A 15,299-nucleotide genomic window follows, 5' to 3' on the forward strand; every position below is an offset into this window, starting at 1 on the left:
CAAAATTTCACCGTCAAAACTAGGAAACAGAAAATATTGAAACATTCTTTCAGTTTACTTGAATGACTGACTACTGATACGTTTACAAAGCATGATAAAACTGATAGCGCCGCTTGAGGGAATTTGAAAAAATTAAGTATGCCATTCCAAATAAAAGGAGGTTAGATAATTAAGCAACTTAAAATGCTGAGGGACCAGCGTTGAACAATTCAAGAGGAATTTCATAACAATTACTCTCTTGGTACGAGCAAAAAATTTTTGTCTCGCAGTTAATCACTGCAACAATCCTCAATGAAGCAATAACTGTAAAAATACATACTTCGCTTACTTGATCTCGACAAGCAGGTCTTTAGTTTGATTGGATGAGCGAACACAGCGCACGGATGGTCTAATTACAAGCGAGTTTCAACTTGAAGGAGGCTTGATGGTCGGGTCAAAAGGCAAACGAGCCGAAAACGATCTGGAGTCAGATGATTGAGGATAACTTGAGAAATTACCATGAGCCCCTGGAGGGAAGGTCTGTTGGAGCGATGGTGGGGGAACGGCCCAGGGGTTGATGTTGGGCGGAGGCACTGGAGCAGAGTTTGAACCATGAACAGGCACAGACGGCGCGTTAGTGCCGCCGAACGGAAAGGTACGAGCAGAATTTCCCTGATCCGATATGGGAGGAGGAGTTTCATGAGTATACATTTGGGGTTGAGATCTCATGCTGGAAAATGTTGAAGGTGGTCCCCCAAATGAGAACCCCGAGGAGTCAGTAAAGAAATTAGATGGGGGAGGCGTTGTAACATTGAAACGAGAGTGAGGCGAAGGAGGATGTGGCGGTCTGAACTCCCCAAGGCAAGTAAGAGCAGGGCGAGTTTCTCTCGGAGGAGGTGGTCTGAACTCCCCATGGCTAGAAGGTAGGGTTTCTCCGGGGGGAGGAGGAGGAGGAGGAGGCGTCGCAGCAACGTAAGGTCTGATCACACCTGAAGTAGGCGGAGACATGCTGGTATTGAACAAGCTGGGTGGAGGTCGTGGCATGAACGGCGGAGGTCCTGAATGTGGCGGGAAATATGGTTGCCGCAACATTGGTCCTCCTGTGAAGGGAGGGGGCGGCGGTAGGGAAGTATTGGCACTGACGGAATTATTCCCAAACATCCAAGGGTCTTTGTCCCCAGGGCTTGGCCGACTCATATTTCCTTGTGAGTTCATGACGGAAAAGTCAGCATATTTTCGGTTGCAGGGTCGATTGTTTCCAAATGTTTGATGGTTTCCAAAAGGATATCCAGAGGCAATCTGATTGCCTCTTTTGTGCGGGCCGGCAATATCGTTTGAAGTCCATCCAAACGAACTGGATGTGGGACGAGAGAAGTAATTGTTGTTGTTGCCGCGGTTGTTGGTGTTGCTGCGATTGTTTGCAGGACGACTTCGCTTCTGGTATGGTTCCGGTTTTATCTGCAAACAGTCAAGTTAGATACAAACACTGGTTTTTTACTTCTCGAAGAAATAAAAAAATGTTCAGTCAATAAAAGTAAAGAGGAATAAGAATCATTCTTTCAAGTGCTTCTAAATCGTACAAGGGTTTCTGAAGGCCTATTCACAAGTGAACATTACTCAACGTGTTTTCAACAAAAGCTGAACATATTCGACTGTAACGTTGAAGACGAGTTGAATGATGAATTGCACACCTATATTCCGTCCTTCTTACAACTGAACTAATATCATAAACCCGGCCACTCAATTCCATGTCAATGCCAAGTCCTGCAACGTGATTTACATTTTTAACATAAGTGATTGTTGTACACAAGTTTCTATAGAAAAAATGCACTGGTGCACTGGTGATAAGCATACATCGATAAAGCTCTTTCACCAAAAGATTGTAGTGATAGAAACTCAAATAAAAAACCTGTACTTTAGAGTTAATTAGGAGTAAAATAAAAAATGTTTTTACCATGAAAGTATCATCAGTGCGACGAGCTGACTTCTTAGCCTTACGGCTGCTTCTTTCATCCTCGTCATCAGAATATTCAACGTAGCACGGTGGCGCTTCTTTGTCGTTTTCCCATGAGGCATCACTACCGCCATGTCTGTAGATCAAAATTTATTTCATTTTAAGCAAGACAACACTTAGCGCCAAAATTTAAATATTCAAACCCTTATACGTATACTAACCTAGTTCAACTGAATAGGTACTAGATTACTTAATACTTATTTTAAACTGAATATTATAATGTTTAGAACCAATGCCCTAAATGAAACACAGTTTGCATCATTTTATATTGGACTGCTAGGTAGTTGAAAGAAAAATTGTTTTAGAGTAATTTATTATCCATGCAAGCCTAACTTGCAATTCCCAATAAACCAAAAAACCTAAGTACCGTACTGGTTTACAATGAGGTACCTTACACTTTGTTTCAAATGTTGCAGTACCAACTCAATTAATGGCTGAGAGCAATAAACTTATTCATTTGATGAGACTTATACCTACGTTATTTGATATGGCCATTCACATCTGTTATTTTATAAGACCTTGAATCAACATTACCGTATGTATTTAGTAAAACCTTGGACCTTTATTTAAGGATACCTAGCACCACATTTATTTAAATCTTATTAAGCAGCATAGGCACAATAGTACCAACAGTTGGGACAGTTGAAACACTTTGAAATTATGCAGCCTGACATTGGGAAACAAGGCCTTGCACTTCAGGAAACCCAGCGCCCAACTTACCTCATAAGCCCCTCAACATCAACAAAGGTGCAGTGGTTTGTGCGAGGAGCTGAGAAGACCATGTCACCAACTGCTATGCCTCTATCCAGGATGTGCTGATGGCTGTTGAAGCGCACCACATATGAAGGTTGGTCCACACAGCCCATCACGTCAAATATCTCGCCAAGAGCTTCTTGTCCATTCTTCAGGAATAATATTGAGCCAAGGTCAATGGCTCGAAGGTTTGGATAAGATTCCACAATCACTGTTGGCAGAGACGATCATGTGTATAAAAGTAAAATAGAGAAAATTTAAGTAACTTAGACTAGACACATTCATATGAATGCACAGAACTCATATCAATCTACTCAAAATTGTTTCCCACAATTCTATGGCCAAATTATAAGAAAGGAACAAGTGTATAAACAAAATTGGTCAGCTAGATACAAGACAATATCATGAGTGACAGAACATCATGATTAACAAATAAAAATGACTGTACTCTTCAAGAACATACTGAAAATAAGATGATGAGAACGCCTGTTTGAACCAATGGTAATTATTGCAATAAGTAACTGTAGGAAGAAATTATCCAACCAAGTAATAGCAGAACAAAAAAAAAATTTTACCTAAGAAAAGACTTCCAAGGTTGTAAACATCAGATTTATCCCCAAATGGGAACCTTGGCATGAGAAAATTGACAAGAAATAATCATAACATAAATAATGTCACAGGAAAACAACACCATATTGAAAATCTATCTAACTTGGTGTGAAATGCAAGTGATTTTCTACTAACTAACAAAATATCACAAACAGAAAAATTATACTTTCTTCTACAAGACTCACATTTCAAAATAACCTTGTAGCCTGAGATGCTAATTCATGAAAACACCTCAGTAGACTTGAGCACAGAAAAATTTTGCTGTAATAAATTTTATATGTAAAGTGGGTTAAAATAACAGTACTTTGATCAGTGAAGGTATTTTATGAATCTGTGTAAATAACTGTACTGGCAATGAGAAAATGACAGACACCATCAAGTGGTGCAGTCTCCCTCACCCAGCTGCTCCACAAAAGATGTGATGACACCAATGCTCTGAGCCTCCTCTTCAGGAACGCTGATTTGCAGGTATTCAATTTTAGGCAAGTCTTCTAGCCCTATCTCAAGAGGCAGCCTTGAGCCTTCATTCTTGTTCTTTGTTCTATAATATGAAAAATAAAATAATCATGTAACACTCAATGCATGAACAGAACTAAAGTCAAGCATACAAAATATAATCAATGAAATAGTTAAGCATATGCCCAAATAGCAAGTATTACAATTGTAGATTAAAATACAAACAAAAACTATGTACGTATTTGAACATTTGAAGTTGAAATGTTTTTATTTCTGAATCAAAAACTGGCAATATATTAAATAATACAAGATTGCCAGTCAATTTTTCAACTAATTATAAATTTTATTATATACTTACTTCTTCCCATTTTTAGGCATCAAAACAAAAATTTGTTCTCTTTCAGCATTTCTAGCATTGGGTTCATCTCTCTTAGAACTTGAAGATGATTCTTCAGATGATGACTCTTCAGAACTACTCTCCTCCTCTTCAGAGCTGCTACTTGCAGCATTTTCCACACAACTTTCCTTCTCCTCTTCTGAGTCAGCTTCTGAATCAGAGGTCCAGCCTCCATCACTTGAGACATCAATGAGACTAGGCTGCACTCTATACTCTAAGGTTGAACTTATTTCATGATCCAAAATTTCAACATCTGTTGTGAGTTGATCACAGCATCTATTTTCTTCAATGTGAGTAATTTCATTTGAATTTTTGCCATCTGATATACTGCCCAAATTTTCATCATCAGCAAGATGGCCATTTGGTTCCATTCCAATCCTTGCAACAGATGGAGAGTCCAAATTCACCTCTGACATGCTGGAAGGTTGGACAGAAATTTCATTATTCTTGAATTCTTTTTCAATTTTTGAGGCTAATAATGCATGATCTTCAACTTCTTTCACTCCTGCAATTGTTTCATTTGAATTATTGATTTCTGGATTATTATGGCCAGGCATGGTGATATGAGCTTCAGTAAGTGAAGTTTGGTTGCTTTCAGAGTTAGTTTCAGCTGCATCTTTGTTCATAGCTGCACTGGACACATTGCTAGGTGATGCATCCTTTTCAGCATGAGTTAAAACTTTTATAGTGATTGATGATCTTGTAATAGGACTGTCTGAATTTGTTTTGGTGACAGAAATTTTTCCTCTGGCATCATCCTTTTGTGCTGAAGAGGATTTTAAAATGATTGGAGATAGTAAATTTTCACCTTTAGATTCAAGATGCTTGAATTTTTCTTCAATATAACAAGATTTAGATTTCTCACTTGAAGGCACATTTGGTTGGAGTAATGAGGAATTTTTCACAGAAGAAACCAATGTCTGAGAAGACACAACTGCTTCACCAGAATCAGAAATTATAAGTTCTGCAAAGAAAACTTCTTCCTCTGGTACTGAACTACTGGAGGGAGACTGAATTTTTTCATGTAAATCCATTTTTAACTTTCTATTGAATTACAATCACAAGTATATAACAAATAACAATGGTTATTCTTCAACTGAGATGATGAGCAATGCAGTGCATGAAGAATAAAAATATTTGCAGGAGAAACCTGAAAGTAAAATAATATACATTTAAAAATTACTTTTTGAAGACAACACTTCTAGTTTCTAACAAATCCAGTGTCTCCAATGACTGATGTTACACATGTACAATGAATTTCTAATTTTATAATAAAATATTAAAAAATTAATTTTCAAATTATATTTTTTAAATAAATTTTTTTTTAAATTTTTCAGATATTTATTCTGTCAATTGATACATGCATTGTTTCCAACTTTATGCAAGTGAGCAAAATTTCAGATTGATTAGACAGGTGGAAGTGCATTAAATATAGATTATATCATTATAAGTTATGTAGCAGACAAAATTATTGTTATTTTTTTTCATTTTTTTTATTATCAAAAATAAAATTTTTTACATTTTTAAAATTATTTCTGTCAATTGATTCAAGCATTGTCTCCAACTTTTACACAAGTGTGCAAAATTTCAGATTGATTGGAGAGGTAGAAGTGTGATGTGTGTTAAATATTGATTATAAGATTTATGGCAGACAGAAAAACAAACAAACAAACATGAAGTGAAGTTAAAGAGAAGTGTTGTAAAAATAGCAACCACTAATTTTTTTACAGTATTAATTTTCTACACCAAATCATTTCTTATACCACAATTTAAATCCCAAAATAGCTATATGTACAGATCCCAAATCCCAACACATATGCAAAACATATACCTACCCTTAACTCATTGTTCTATAAAATTTGTCAACGACACTCATGTTGTCATTTATTGTTATGACTTGTGACTTGGAAAACCCACGACTCACCACTAGAATATATTAGGGTAAACGCGGTATATTCCAACATCGTGTGTAATTCCAATGCTTCTCAACTTTTTTCCTTTATTTCTAACCAAATCCATACCATATTTCTTAGCTTTGTCTTAGTTCCACGCATTCGTTGATGGTTGAAATAGAGACGTCATACTATTGCGCACCATACTATTACCAAAACACTAGGTCTGGGCCGTCTGGCGGGAAAATGTTGAGATTCAAAGAGAGACAGTGCGCGTCACCCAATGAGAACATCGAAAAACTAGTCAAACTTGATAGTTGACCTTGCTCTACCAAATAGTGATAAACTGTTTGTGTAGAAAGAATATTATGGTTTGAGACTTTTAAATAAGTCTGTGAATATATTAGGAATCCTGTAAGTATACTTGTATTTGCTGATTTCAAGTGGTAAATAAATTAATAGATGACTAAGTTAAGAGACAGTTTTAGACACATAAAAACTAATTCCGACACAGCTTGGAATTAGACACACATAGCTCATTCCGAGCTGTATGCAAAAATTAAAATGTTCTTAATTAAAAGCCTAATTAAGTAGTGTTCAATATTCAATAGTGTTCCAATTCCAAGCTGTGTTGTATTCCAATACAGCTCACACAGCAATTGGAATTTGAACACAAGAGTGTTGGAATTACGAATTAGTGAGTTTGAAGCGCAGCCAGAATTAGTCTCACAAAATGCCAAATTTAGTCACACACAGCATCGGAAAATATGGATTTGGTAGGTTTGCATTCTAAAGGCTTTTAAATAAATATGGCAACATTTTGTGACGTTTCATTGTTGCTGGCGCGTAGTGCGGTGTTTTGAGAGTGATGTAAAGCAAACAGAACTCAAGTTGCACATATGGTGATTTTTTTATAGTCATTCATTTTTTGCTACGTCCTTAATGTGTTGGAATATACCACGTTTACCCTAATTTCAAAGTACCAAGAAGCTAAAAAATTAAATCAGTACTGACTGCACACTGCAGTCTGCAGTGAGTGACACTGTGACAGAGAGTGCATTTTCTCACAAGTCACATTTTCACAGAAAGACAGACATTACAACTTTACAAGCACAATACCTAGTGTCTTTTCCCATAAATGAGAAAATGCACTAAAAGTAATTAACAATTGTAAAGAGTTGACACAAATCCAACTTATTTATCAATCAAGAATCAACAATCATTTAAAATAATTTTAAATATAATTTAAATGGAAATTTCTGCACAACTGCAACTCCTTAGAAGTGGCATTGTGGCAATGCTTATTTTACTGTTTTACATATACCTATATATGGCTATATTACGTGATTGTGTTGGTGTCTGTGTACCTAGTACAGTAGTACTAGTAGGCACTCAAGCGGGAGTTGAGCCTGTTCACACCCACCTTGTGGCTTGTTTGACCCCCCCTGGGGCCCTGGCCCCCCCCCCAATTAACCTTAGGTTACAATTACATGCACAGATGGAGATGATGCACACTGCATGCACAGTGTCACAGTGAGTCTGAAGACTCTTGAGTCATGCACCCCAGGACGCAGGTGGCAGCAAAACTGGAAGGCTAATGGTAGCACTCAGGATCAAAGAGGCCCAGTTGGCCCACCCAGTGATTGTCAATGGGCTCAAGTTCTCAACTGCTGAAGCCTGCTCTTGAAAGTGCAAGTGCTCACTGAGGGAGCCCGAGCACCTAGGTATGACTCACCGTATGAGTTGACTAGGACAGTAGCAGTAGGCCTAGGCTAACTGAATTTGTTTAGTCGGAAACTGAATTTGCCTGACAATCTACTAAAACTAACACTAACAGTAAAACATGGAAGATGAAGAAAACCAAAATATAAATGAAACACTAAGTGAGTCCAGACACTCCAGAGTCCAGGCTAAACCCCAACAGACCCAACTCCCAACGCGTTCAAATTAAATTTGTCACTACATTACTACAAGTCTGAATCTGCAATATTCAACAGCACAAGAGAAGTCCGACGTAATGTAAAGCCGATTATCCTCATTATGAGCTCTTTGATGGCTTTAACCGAAACCACAGTGACCATACCTTTCCTTCACCAAGCGTCCATTCCGTCCAACTCCAAGCCTATAGAAAAACGGGATTTTGCCACGTGCGGCCGTCACGTAGCGACAAGGACTGCCCATTCATAGGTAACTAAGGTAATTGCCCATCAACGCAGAATATTTTGCCGGCAACTCAACACAACCCTCAACCTCTGAATGCGGCATGCGGGCACGTACAGCTACAGTGGCCAGTGCTGTAGGTAGCCTGTAGCTGTCGCTGCAGGTAGGCTCTAGGCTGGTCGCATCGCATTCCGCATGGAACACAAGATATTGGGATTTCGTTTCGCCTTTACATTGGTACAGATTAGGGGAATAGGCATTGAACAAAATGATTTTTTAAACGAGACAGACAGTTGCTCTAATATTAGGTTGACCCACGGCGATGACGATTTTTCGCCGTTATGCGCATCTCTAGAGTGACGTCACTATGGTCACAAATGCGAATGGTGTAGAAAACTGTAGATCAATATATTATTTTTACGTCATCTTTGAAAGCATCAAAAAAATTGACCGCATAAAATGGATCCAAAAAATGTATTTACTGCATGCAACAAGTCTTATTTCAAGCAAAACCGGTGTTACAAATCAGTTTGACGTCACAAGAGCCAATGTGATGTAACAGTTGGAATAACAAATGACATCCGCAAGGCGCAGCTGCACTTAACATAACATAACGATCTCGGCGCTGAAGTGTAGGCCTGTGATGTGGCCTGTCGCCGATTCTTCTCCTTTTCGTGCCTTGTTCACAGAAGATCTAATATCGTTTCATTTGACCGGATATTTTCATGACTGACAATAGTTTCAAGTAGCTACTAGACTTCCACCGGGTTCGATATGGTGCTAGGCATTTAAAATCTGAACATATATTTTTTTCATAGCTTTATCTAGTCTGTTCTTGAACGCGTTCATACTTGGAGCGCCAACGATGTCATTGGGGAGGCTGTTCCTTATGTCGGTGATTCGAAGCGAGAAGAAATTTTGTCGCGTGGAGAAGTTGCAGCGCAGTTTTTTTTTAGTTTATAGCCGTGGCCCCTGGTGCTGGTTCTTGTTTCAAATTTTAGTATTCCTTCGGGGACCTTGTATAAGCCATAAGTATACTTGTATACTTCAATGAGGTCCCCACGCAGACGTCGATAACTGAGGCTTGGAAGCTTCATAATCTTTAATCTTTCTTCATAGGACTTGCCCTTCAAGCCTGGAATTATCCTTGTTGCACGTCTTTGAACATTTTCTATCAAATTTTTATCTTTTCAAATCTCGGTGACCAGACAACGTTTCCAAACTCTAGATTCGGGCGTACGACAGCAGCAAACAACTGCTTCATCGCATCTGCATCTAGGAACTCGTACGAGCGTCTGATTAATCCAAGAAGTTTGTGGGATGTGTTTACTATCTATATACTATTAGTATACTACACTATATTACTACTATAGACTATTTTATCGTATTTCGGTGCAACTGAATTTCGCCCTGCGAAGAATCCCAAGCGATTCGCCTCAGGGTCACCGAAGCGGCAGCTGGCGGGGCGGGCGGTGAACTCGTGCTGCCTAAGAGGAGCCAGGACTGCTGTCAGGGCATATAGATAGTCTCTCAATGATACCGAATGGATGAAAATCTTCTCAAAATAGCAGACATCTAAGCCGTCCAATATCAATCTCATAAGTGACACGTACGTAGCAGGTAGCGCAAGCGCCCACTGCGCCAAACGGCATTACAGTGAGTTCCGATAAGCCTCTATGGGTATGGAATGCTGAAACTTTTTTTGCCCGTTCAGTTATGGGAATCTGGCGGTAGGATTTAGTTATATCAGTCTCGGAAAAATTTTATAGTTAGGAAATTTATGGCGGTCTTCCTCCATGCTGCCAGTGGGTTCAGCTCTGAACTTCTGAAGACCATAATTGAACAGAGGTGCCCATAGTCAACCGTAAGGCGATTGAATCCGTCTGGTTTTCGAACCATTACGACGGGGGAAGAATAAGAGGAAGTCGATGGTTGAATAGGAACGAAGCCGCGTACCACCAAATTTGTACACCTATCAGCCCTGAAAGGAACGTCTAGCCTATTTCCAGATGACCACCAAACAGCCGCAGATTAATGACAGCCCATGACATCGTCTTGCTTTAAATATTAGGAGCTTTACTCCCCTATATTGTGAAGCGAATATCCCAAGGTGCAATGATCGTTCACTACTGAACGTTGCATCTAATCATCACTTCATACCCCGACTTTAGCTCGAACTGTAACTAGCGGACAACGGACTGCGATCAATCAGCCCAGCTCGCCTGTGAATCCTACGGTGTACCACCAGACTGTTACTTTTAGCTCACAGCATCTGGCGATAGGTTTTAGATAGCATAGTTCTGTTCCAAAAATTTATTTTCCTACGACGAGTGTCCGTTCGACCGTAGGCTGATCCGACAAACGGGTGATGGACAGATATGGACGGGTCGGTGGCGGGCATCATAATCACTGCAAGGCTCCGGCGTGCTCCGTGCGGGTGGTGTAAATTTTTTTTAGCGCATCAGTAGACTATGATGGGCAAAACTACGGTAGGATACATTCCTGTGGGCTGATAGATGTAATTCAATGGATGTTATCTGTCTGGTGGCGTGCGGCTGATAATGTTGCACTCAAGAAGTGTTAAAGGCTACGTTCTTGACGGAAGGGATCATAAAATGGCAATAATGGTCTTTGAAATTCATCTTCGCGGAGAGAGTAATTCTATATTTTAAAATATTTTTATTGAAAAAAAAAATTAAAATCAAAATTTGAAATTGCATAATTTTTTTATCGTAAATTAAAATGTGCTTTTCGAAGTTTTGTTAGTGACCTGTGCTGTAATTACACAGGTCACAAACATGTATTAAACTACTTTCATAATTATGTTTGTCTCCGGGTGATTTCCGTGCACCGCCCGGGACAACAGGTAACTGCAGGAGTTGCGGCGCCCCCTCCACCTACTGCCCGTCCCCTTCAGGGTCCTGCAGGACAATCAGCAGCGGCAGTGGGTGGGTGTGGACGTTGGCCGCGGCGCTCTCACCGACTGCCTCTTTACAATCATCCTGGAATAAAGAAATTGAAATTATTTATTGAAAATCTATTTAAAATTAAATTATTTCATGATAGGAAATTGGAAAAATGACAATTTTCATAATTTTTTCGGGTAAAATTTTTCAATATGTTCTGTTGAATTAAATTTTTGATGCGTTTCAAATTTATCACAAAATTTACTGAAAGAAACGAATATTATTATCTGAACCCGGGTGGCCACGGGGAGACTTCCGTCGCCCACCCATGGCGTCACCCGGGATAGCAAGAAGATGCGCCCCCACCTCCTCCTTGTTGAGGGCGACAGGCGGGAGGGCGACTGGCGGGAGGGGTTGAGGGGAGGGGTTGAGGGGAGGGGGAATGGGCGGGAGGGGGATCGCCTTGAGCGGGGTTGAGCGTTGTTGAGTTCTAGCAGTGATCGAGGACGCACGCAGTGTTTGCGAGTCCCAACTTTCTCACTTTTTACTATGCCGGTTTGACTTATCTCGCGAATTTTGTACCGAAACGATTTCAGTGAAAGGTTCAATTTTAGTGCAGTTCAATCAAAATTGTGCGAATAGTGAGAAAAACGGCTAGTACAAGTGTTTTATTCCCGTCAAATTCTAGTGCGTGAAACGAGGGCAAGTTTTTGAAACCCTCGGCGACTGCCTGAAACCGGAGAACAAGGGGTGCCTTGACTACGCTCAGGCCTCGCCTTCCTATACCTTCCCCACCCTCTTGGCCCCTACACCTCCCCCTCTCCACCCGCCTTACGAGTTGATACCTTGATTCCTCCACCACACCTCTGTGTTTCCCTCGCCAGCTGCAGCTCAGCTGTTTTTCCAGCCTTAATTTTCGAGGGAACTTTACTATACTCAACTCAACTCAGTCGTATGTTTCTCCGTCCTTTTTCTGTATTTTTCTCCGTTCAACAGTCATGAAAAGATCCGGTCAAATGACACGAGTTCAGATCTATGAACAAGGCACGAAATGGAAAAGAATCGGCGACAGGCCACATCAGGCCTACACTTCAGAGCCGACATCACTATGTTATGTTAGTGTTAGTTAGGTTATTGTTAGGTTAGTGGTAATCGCCAGTTAGGTTAGTGGGGTTGAGGGGAGGGGAATGGGCGGGAGAGGGAACTTCACTTTTTCGTGTACGAAGCGGCCGCACCACGGACATTGTAGGCGCTGCACATATGAAAACACCAAGTTTACAAGAGGGTACACACCAAGAAACGGGTAGCTGCTTATCCGAAGTCTTTAGCACGATTCTCACTGGTAATTCAAGAGGGTTATAACTCATAAAACCTGGCATGTTAAAACTTTAGGCAACCAATTCTGTTGGGATAGTCAATTTCTTGCCTCCTATTGCACGTAAAATTGTAGTTACGTCCAGCAATTTCATTTCTACAGACTTTCAAACTCTCGATGCCAATTCATACAAGTTTCTGCCACAATTCGTTCCAAAAAACACGAATTAATCACTTGTTCATTTGCAGTCAGATGAAATATCCATTTCACTAGACACATGCCTGTTATATTAATTACTTCTGTCACTTTCAGTGACGATCACACGTGCGGTTCTATGCAACGACTTCAGCCATCAGTATCAATGGACGATACCTAGTCACCACCCAGCCTCTAGCAACACGTTTGCTGGCTGGAGCAAAACTGCTTAGCCTAAGTCTTGTTTACAGTCACTCCGCCTAATCACGTGTCCCTACGTACAATATAGTATTTACTAGCGCTTCACAGTCTCTCACCCGAGAGACTGTCTACTACCACTTCAACAAACTGTCCCCCAGAAAATGATAATTGATGAAATTAGCGACGATCCCTAACGGGGATTCTTGCTACCAAGGCGGTACGTTTTAAATTACACGCAGATCCGTTCGGAACTGATTACGAACGAATTTTGAACGAATTTCAAAATCTTGAGGGGACGCGATAAGAATGTACTAAATCCATTGATTATGAAAAAGTGGTAATTATAGTTTAACTACGGCCTGCAATAAATGCTATCAAGGCAATAGCAATAGTTCATAGTGGAGCCCACTTACTAGGTCAAGATGAAGAGCGTCACATTCTAAAACATTAGCGCCTATAGTGGAGCTCAGCTGGTGACTACGAATGATCCCTGCGTCGTACGAAAGATGCGTTTTGAAGACTTCTTATCTTCAGTCGTACTCGGAGAAGTGCGGCGACTCAAAACCAACAACGGGATAGTGAGAAAGCGAAACAACTGATTACACAGTCGTCAAAAGTTTTATTTATAAACAAGGACAAAGGATGAAATGCATGTGCATCGTTTAATAAATAATTACATGGAACAAATAATAATGAATAATAAATATAACTAGCTGTAAGTGAGAACTCTCAGATGAGGACAATATGGTTCGGCTGGGCCAACCGTTTAGGCTGCCGGCGCGGGAGCGCAGCCGTGGGTAACAAAATTGACTCGTAAACAGGCCCTGGGCCCAACGCCAACCATCAGCATACAATATCTACACATAGCCTCAGATCAATGAGCTGTGGGTAACTCCGGCTAAAAGTAAATCCGCTTTGCACAACACAGCCACTGCTCCACAGCGCCGGAGCGCAACTGGCCGGAGCGCAACAGGCCCTACCGCAACAGGCGGCGCAGGTTAGGTTAAGTTACGTTAGGAGTAGAGTTTGTCGCGTTATGAATATTAGTACACGAACGTAATGTTTGTCGCGTTACGAATATTAGTACACGAACGTAATGTTTATCACGTTACGAATATTAGGACACGAACGTACGAACGTAATGTTTGTCGCGTTATGAATATTAGTACACGAACGTACCAATTACAAACCAAGACGCTGCAGAACATTACACTCAGAGTAATAAGCGAGACCTTGTCCAAATGGTGACGTGATTTCTGCACATTTTTTTGTCATCTTGAACTGATTTGGCCCGACAAAAGAGTGTATCAGTGCTACGTGCATAAACTGTGTCACTTTTTGGGCCATTTGACCCATTTGTTTTTCTGCATGTGCGGAGTTGCAAGTCTACTTAACTGTTCGTTGTTGACCGTTGCTTGAGTCCACTGCATACTGCCGGGCACGTGCCAGTCTTAAGGCCCGGTCCACTCCATACTGCCGGGCACGTGCCAGTCTTAAGGCCCGGTCCACTGCATACTGCCGGGCACGTGCCAGTCTTAAGGTCCGGTCCACTCCATACTGCCGGGCACGTGCCAGTCTTAAGGCCCGGTCCACTGCATACTGCCGGGCACGTGCCAGTTTAAAGGCTCGGTCTTCACCATACAGCTTTAGCGAAATGTATTTAGATTAGTAGATTAGTTTCACCTTTTTAGTGTGCCTAAGCCATGGGCGTTTCGTGCGGATGCAGAAAAGCCATTTACCGCATTGCTTCATTATTCATTGACATTTTTGCTGTTTTTAAAATCAATTTTCAGTGTTACCCAGTTAGCTTGGTATTATTTTCATTGTCATTTGTCATGAAACTTTTACATGGAATTTCTTTACTTGTTATTTGCCTGCAAGGTTTTGGCCAAGTTCGCTATTGCTGAAACGATGCCAATCTCACCGACTTTGCGAACGTCTACGTCTTGTCTTATTTTATTTTTTTTTGTTAACGTCTTGTCTTATTATTTTGAACGTCTCAACGTCTTTGAGTTGGTGTAGTGAAATGCTATCATTCAGGAACGAATATCATTCATTAGGATAATTCAGCGTATTCATATCAGTATTTAAAGAGCAACAAATCTAGGGAGACTAAGCACTCCTGTGGATATATTTTTTTCTCAAATTTACTGATTCCATGAATTAAAAACTTACGAAATTTCGGGAATATTCAGCATACTGTGCAACCAAGCTATGGTTGCACATTATTTAATGTCGTAGATGAAAATATAACCTCGTGTATTATAACTTTTTATTAATCATTTCTAAAATTAAATATTGCACGAAGTATGAATTAATACACTCATAAACCCTTTTAGCCTCATCATGGACTGTTTAACTCTTTTCCTTGGGATGATTGCTGTTTATATATAGATTTTATAAGTGCTGCACTTAGTTGGAT

At 40.3% G+C, this 15,299-nt stretch overlaps 1 protein-coding gene across 1 annotated transcript; it reads right to left on the reverse strand.

The window, feature by feature from the left end:
- Positions 1 to 40: 40 nt before the first annotated feature.
- Positions 41 to 8,202, reverse strand: LOC108671627 (H/ACA ribonucleoprotein complex non-core subunit NAF1-like). Its single transcript, XM_018159195.2, has 6 exons — positions 8,184 to 8,202; positions 4,170 to 5,358; positions 3,754 to 3,896; positions 2,714 to 2,957; positions 1,934 to 2,069; positions 41 to 1,437 (listed from the first exon to the last, which is right to left on the reverse strand). The coding sequence occupies exons 2-6, from the start codon at positions 5,240 to 5,242 to the stop codon at positions 406 to 408; spliced, it is 2,628 nt and encodes an 875-aa protein (XP_018014684.1). The 5' UTR covers positions 5,243 to 5,358; positions 8,184 to 8,202; the 3' UTR covers positions 41 to 405.
- Positions 8,203 to 15,299: the final 7,097 nt, after the last annotated feature.

Source organism: Hyalella azteca, unplaced genomic scaffold (assembly GCF_000764305.2).
Source record: "Hyalella azteca isolate HAZT.00-mixed unplaced genomic scaffold, Hazt_2.0.2 contig6255, whole genome shotgun sequence".
In the NCBI taxonomy this organism is placed as follows: Eukaryota; Metazoa; Arthropoda; class Malacostraca; order Amphipoda; family Hyalellidae; genus Hyalella; species Hyalella azteca.

Coding starts and splice junctions, on each gene's coding strand:
- LOC108671627 (XM_018159195.2), bottom strand. CDS start 5,242: ATGGATTTACATGAAAAAATTCAGTCTCCCTCCAGTAGTTCAGTACCA. Junction 2,958..3,753: donor ATCTTTTGTGGAGCAGCTGG/GTGAGGGAGACT, acceptor CTCTGCCAACAG/TGATTGTGGAATCTTATCCA. Junction 1,438..1,933: donor GCACTGATGATACTTTCATG/GTAAAAACATTT, acceptor GACTGTTTGCAG/ATAAAACCGGAACCATACCA.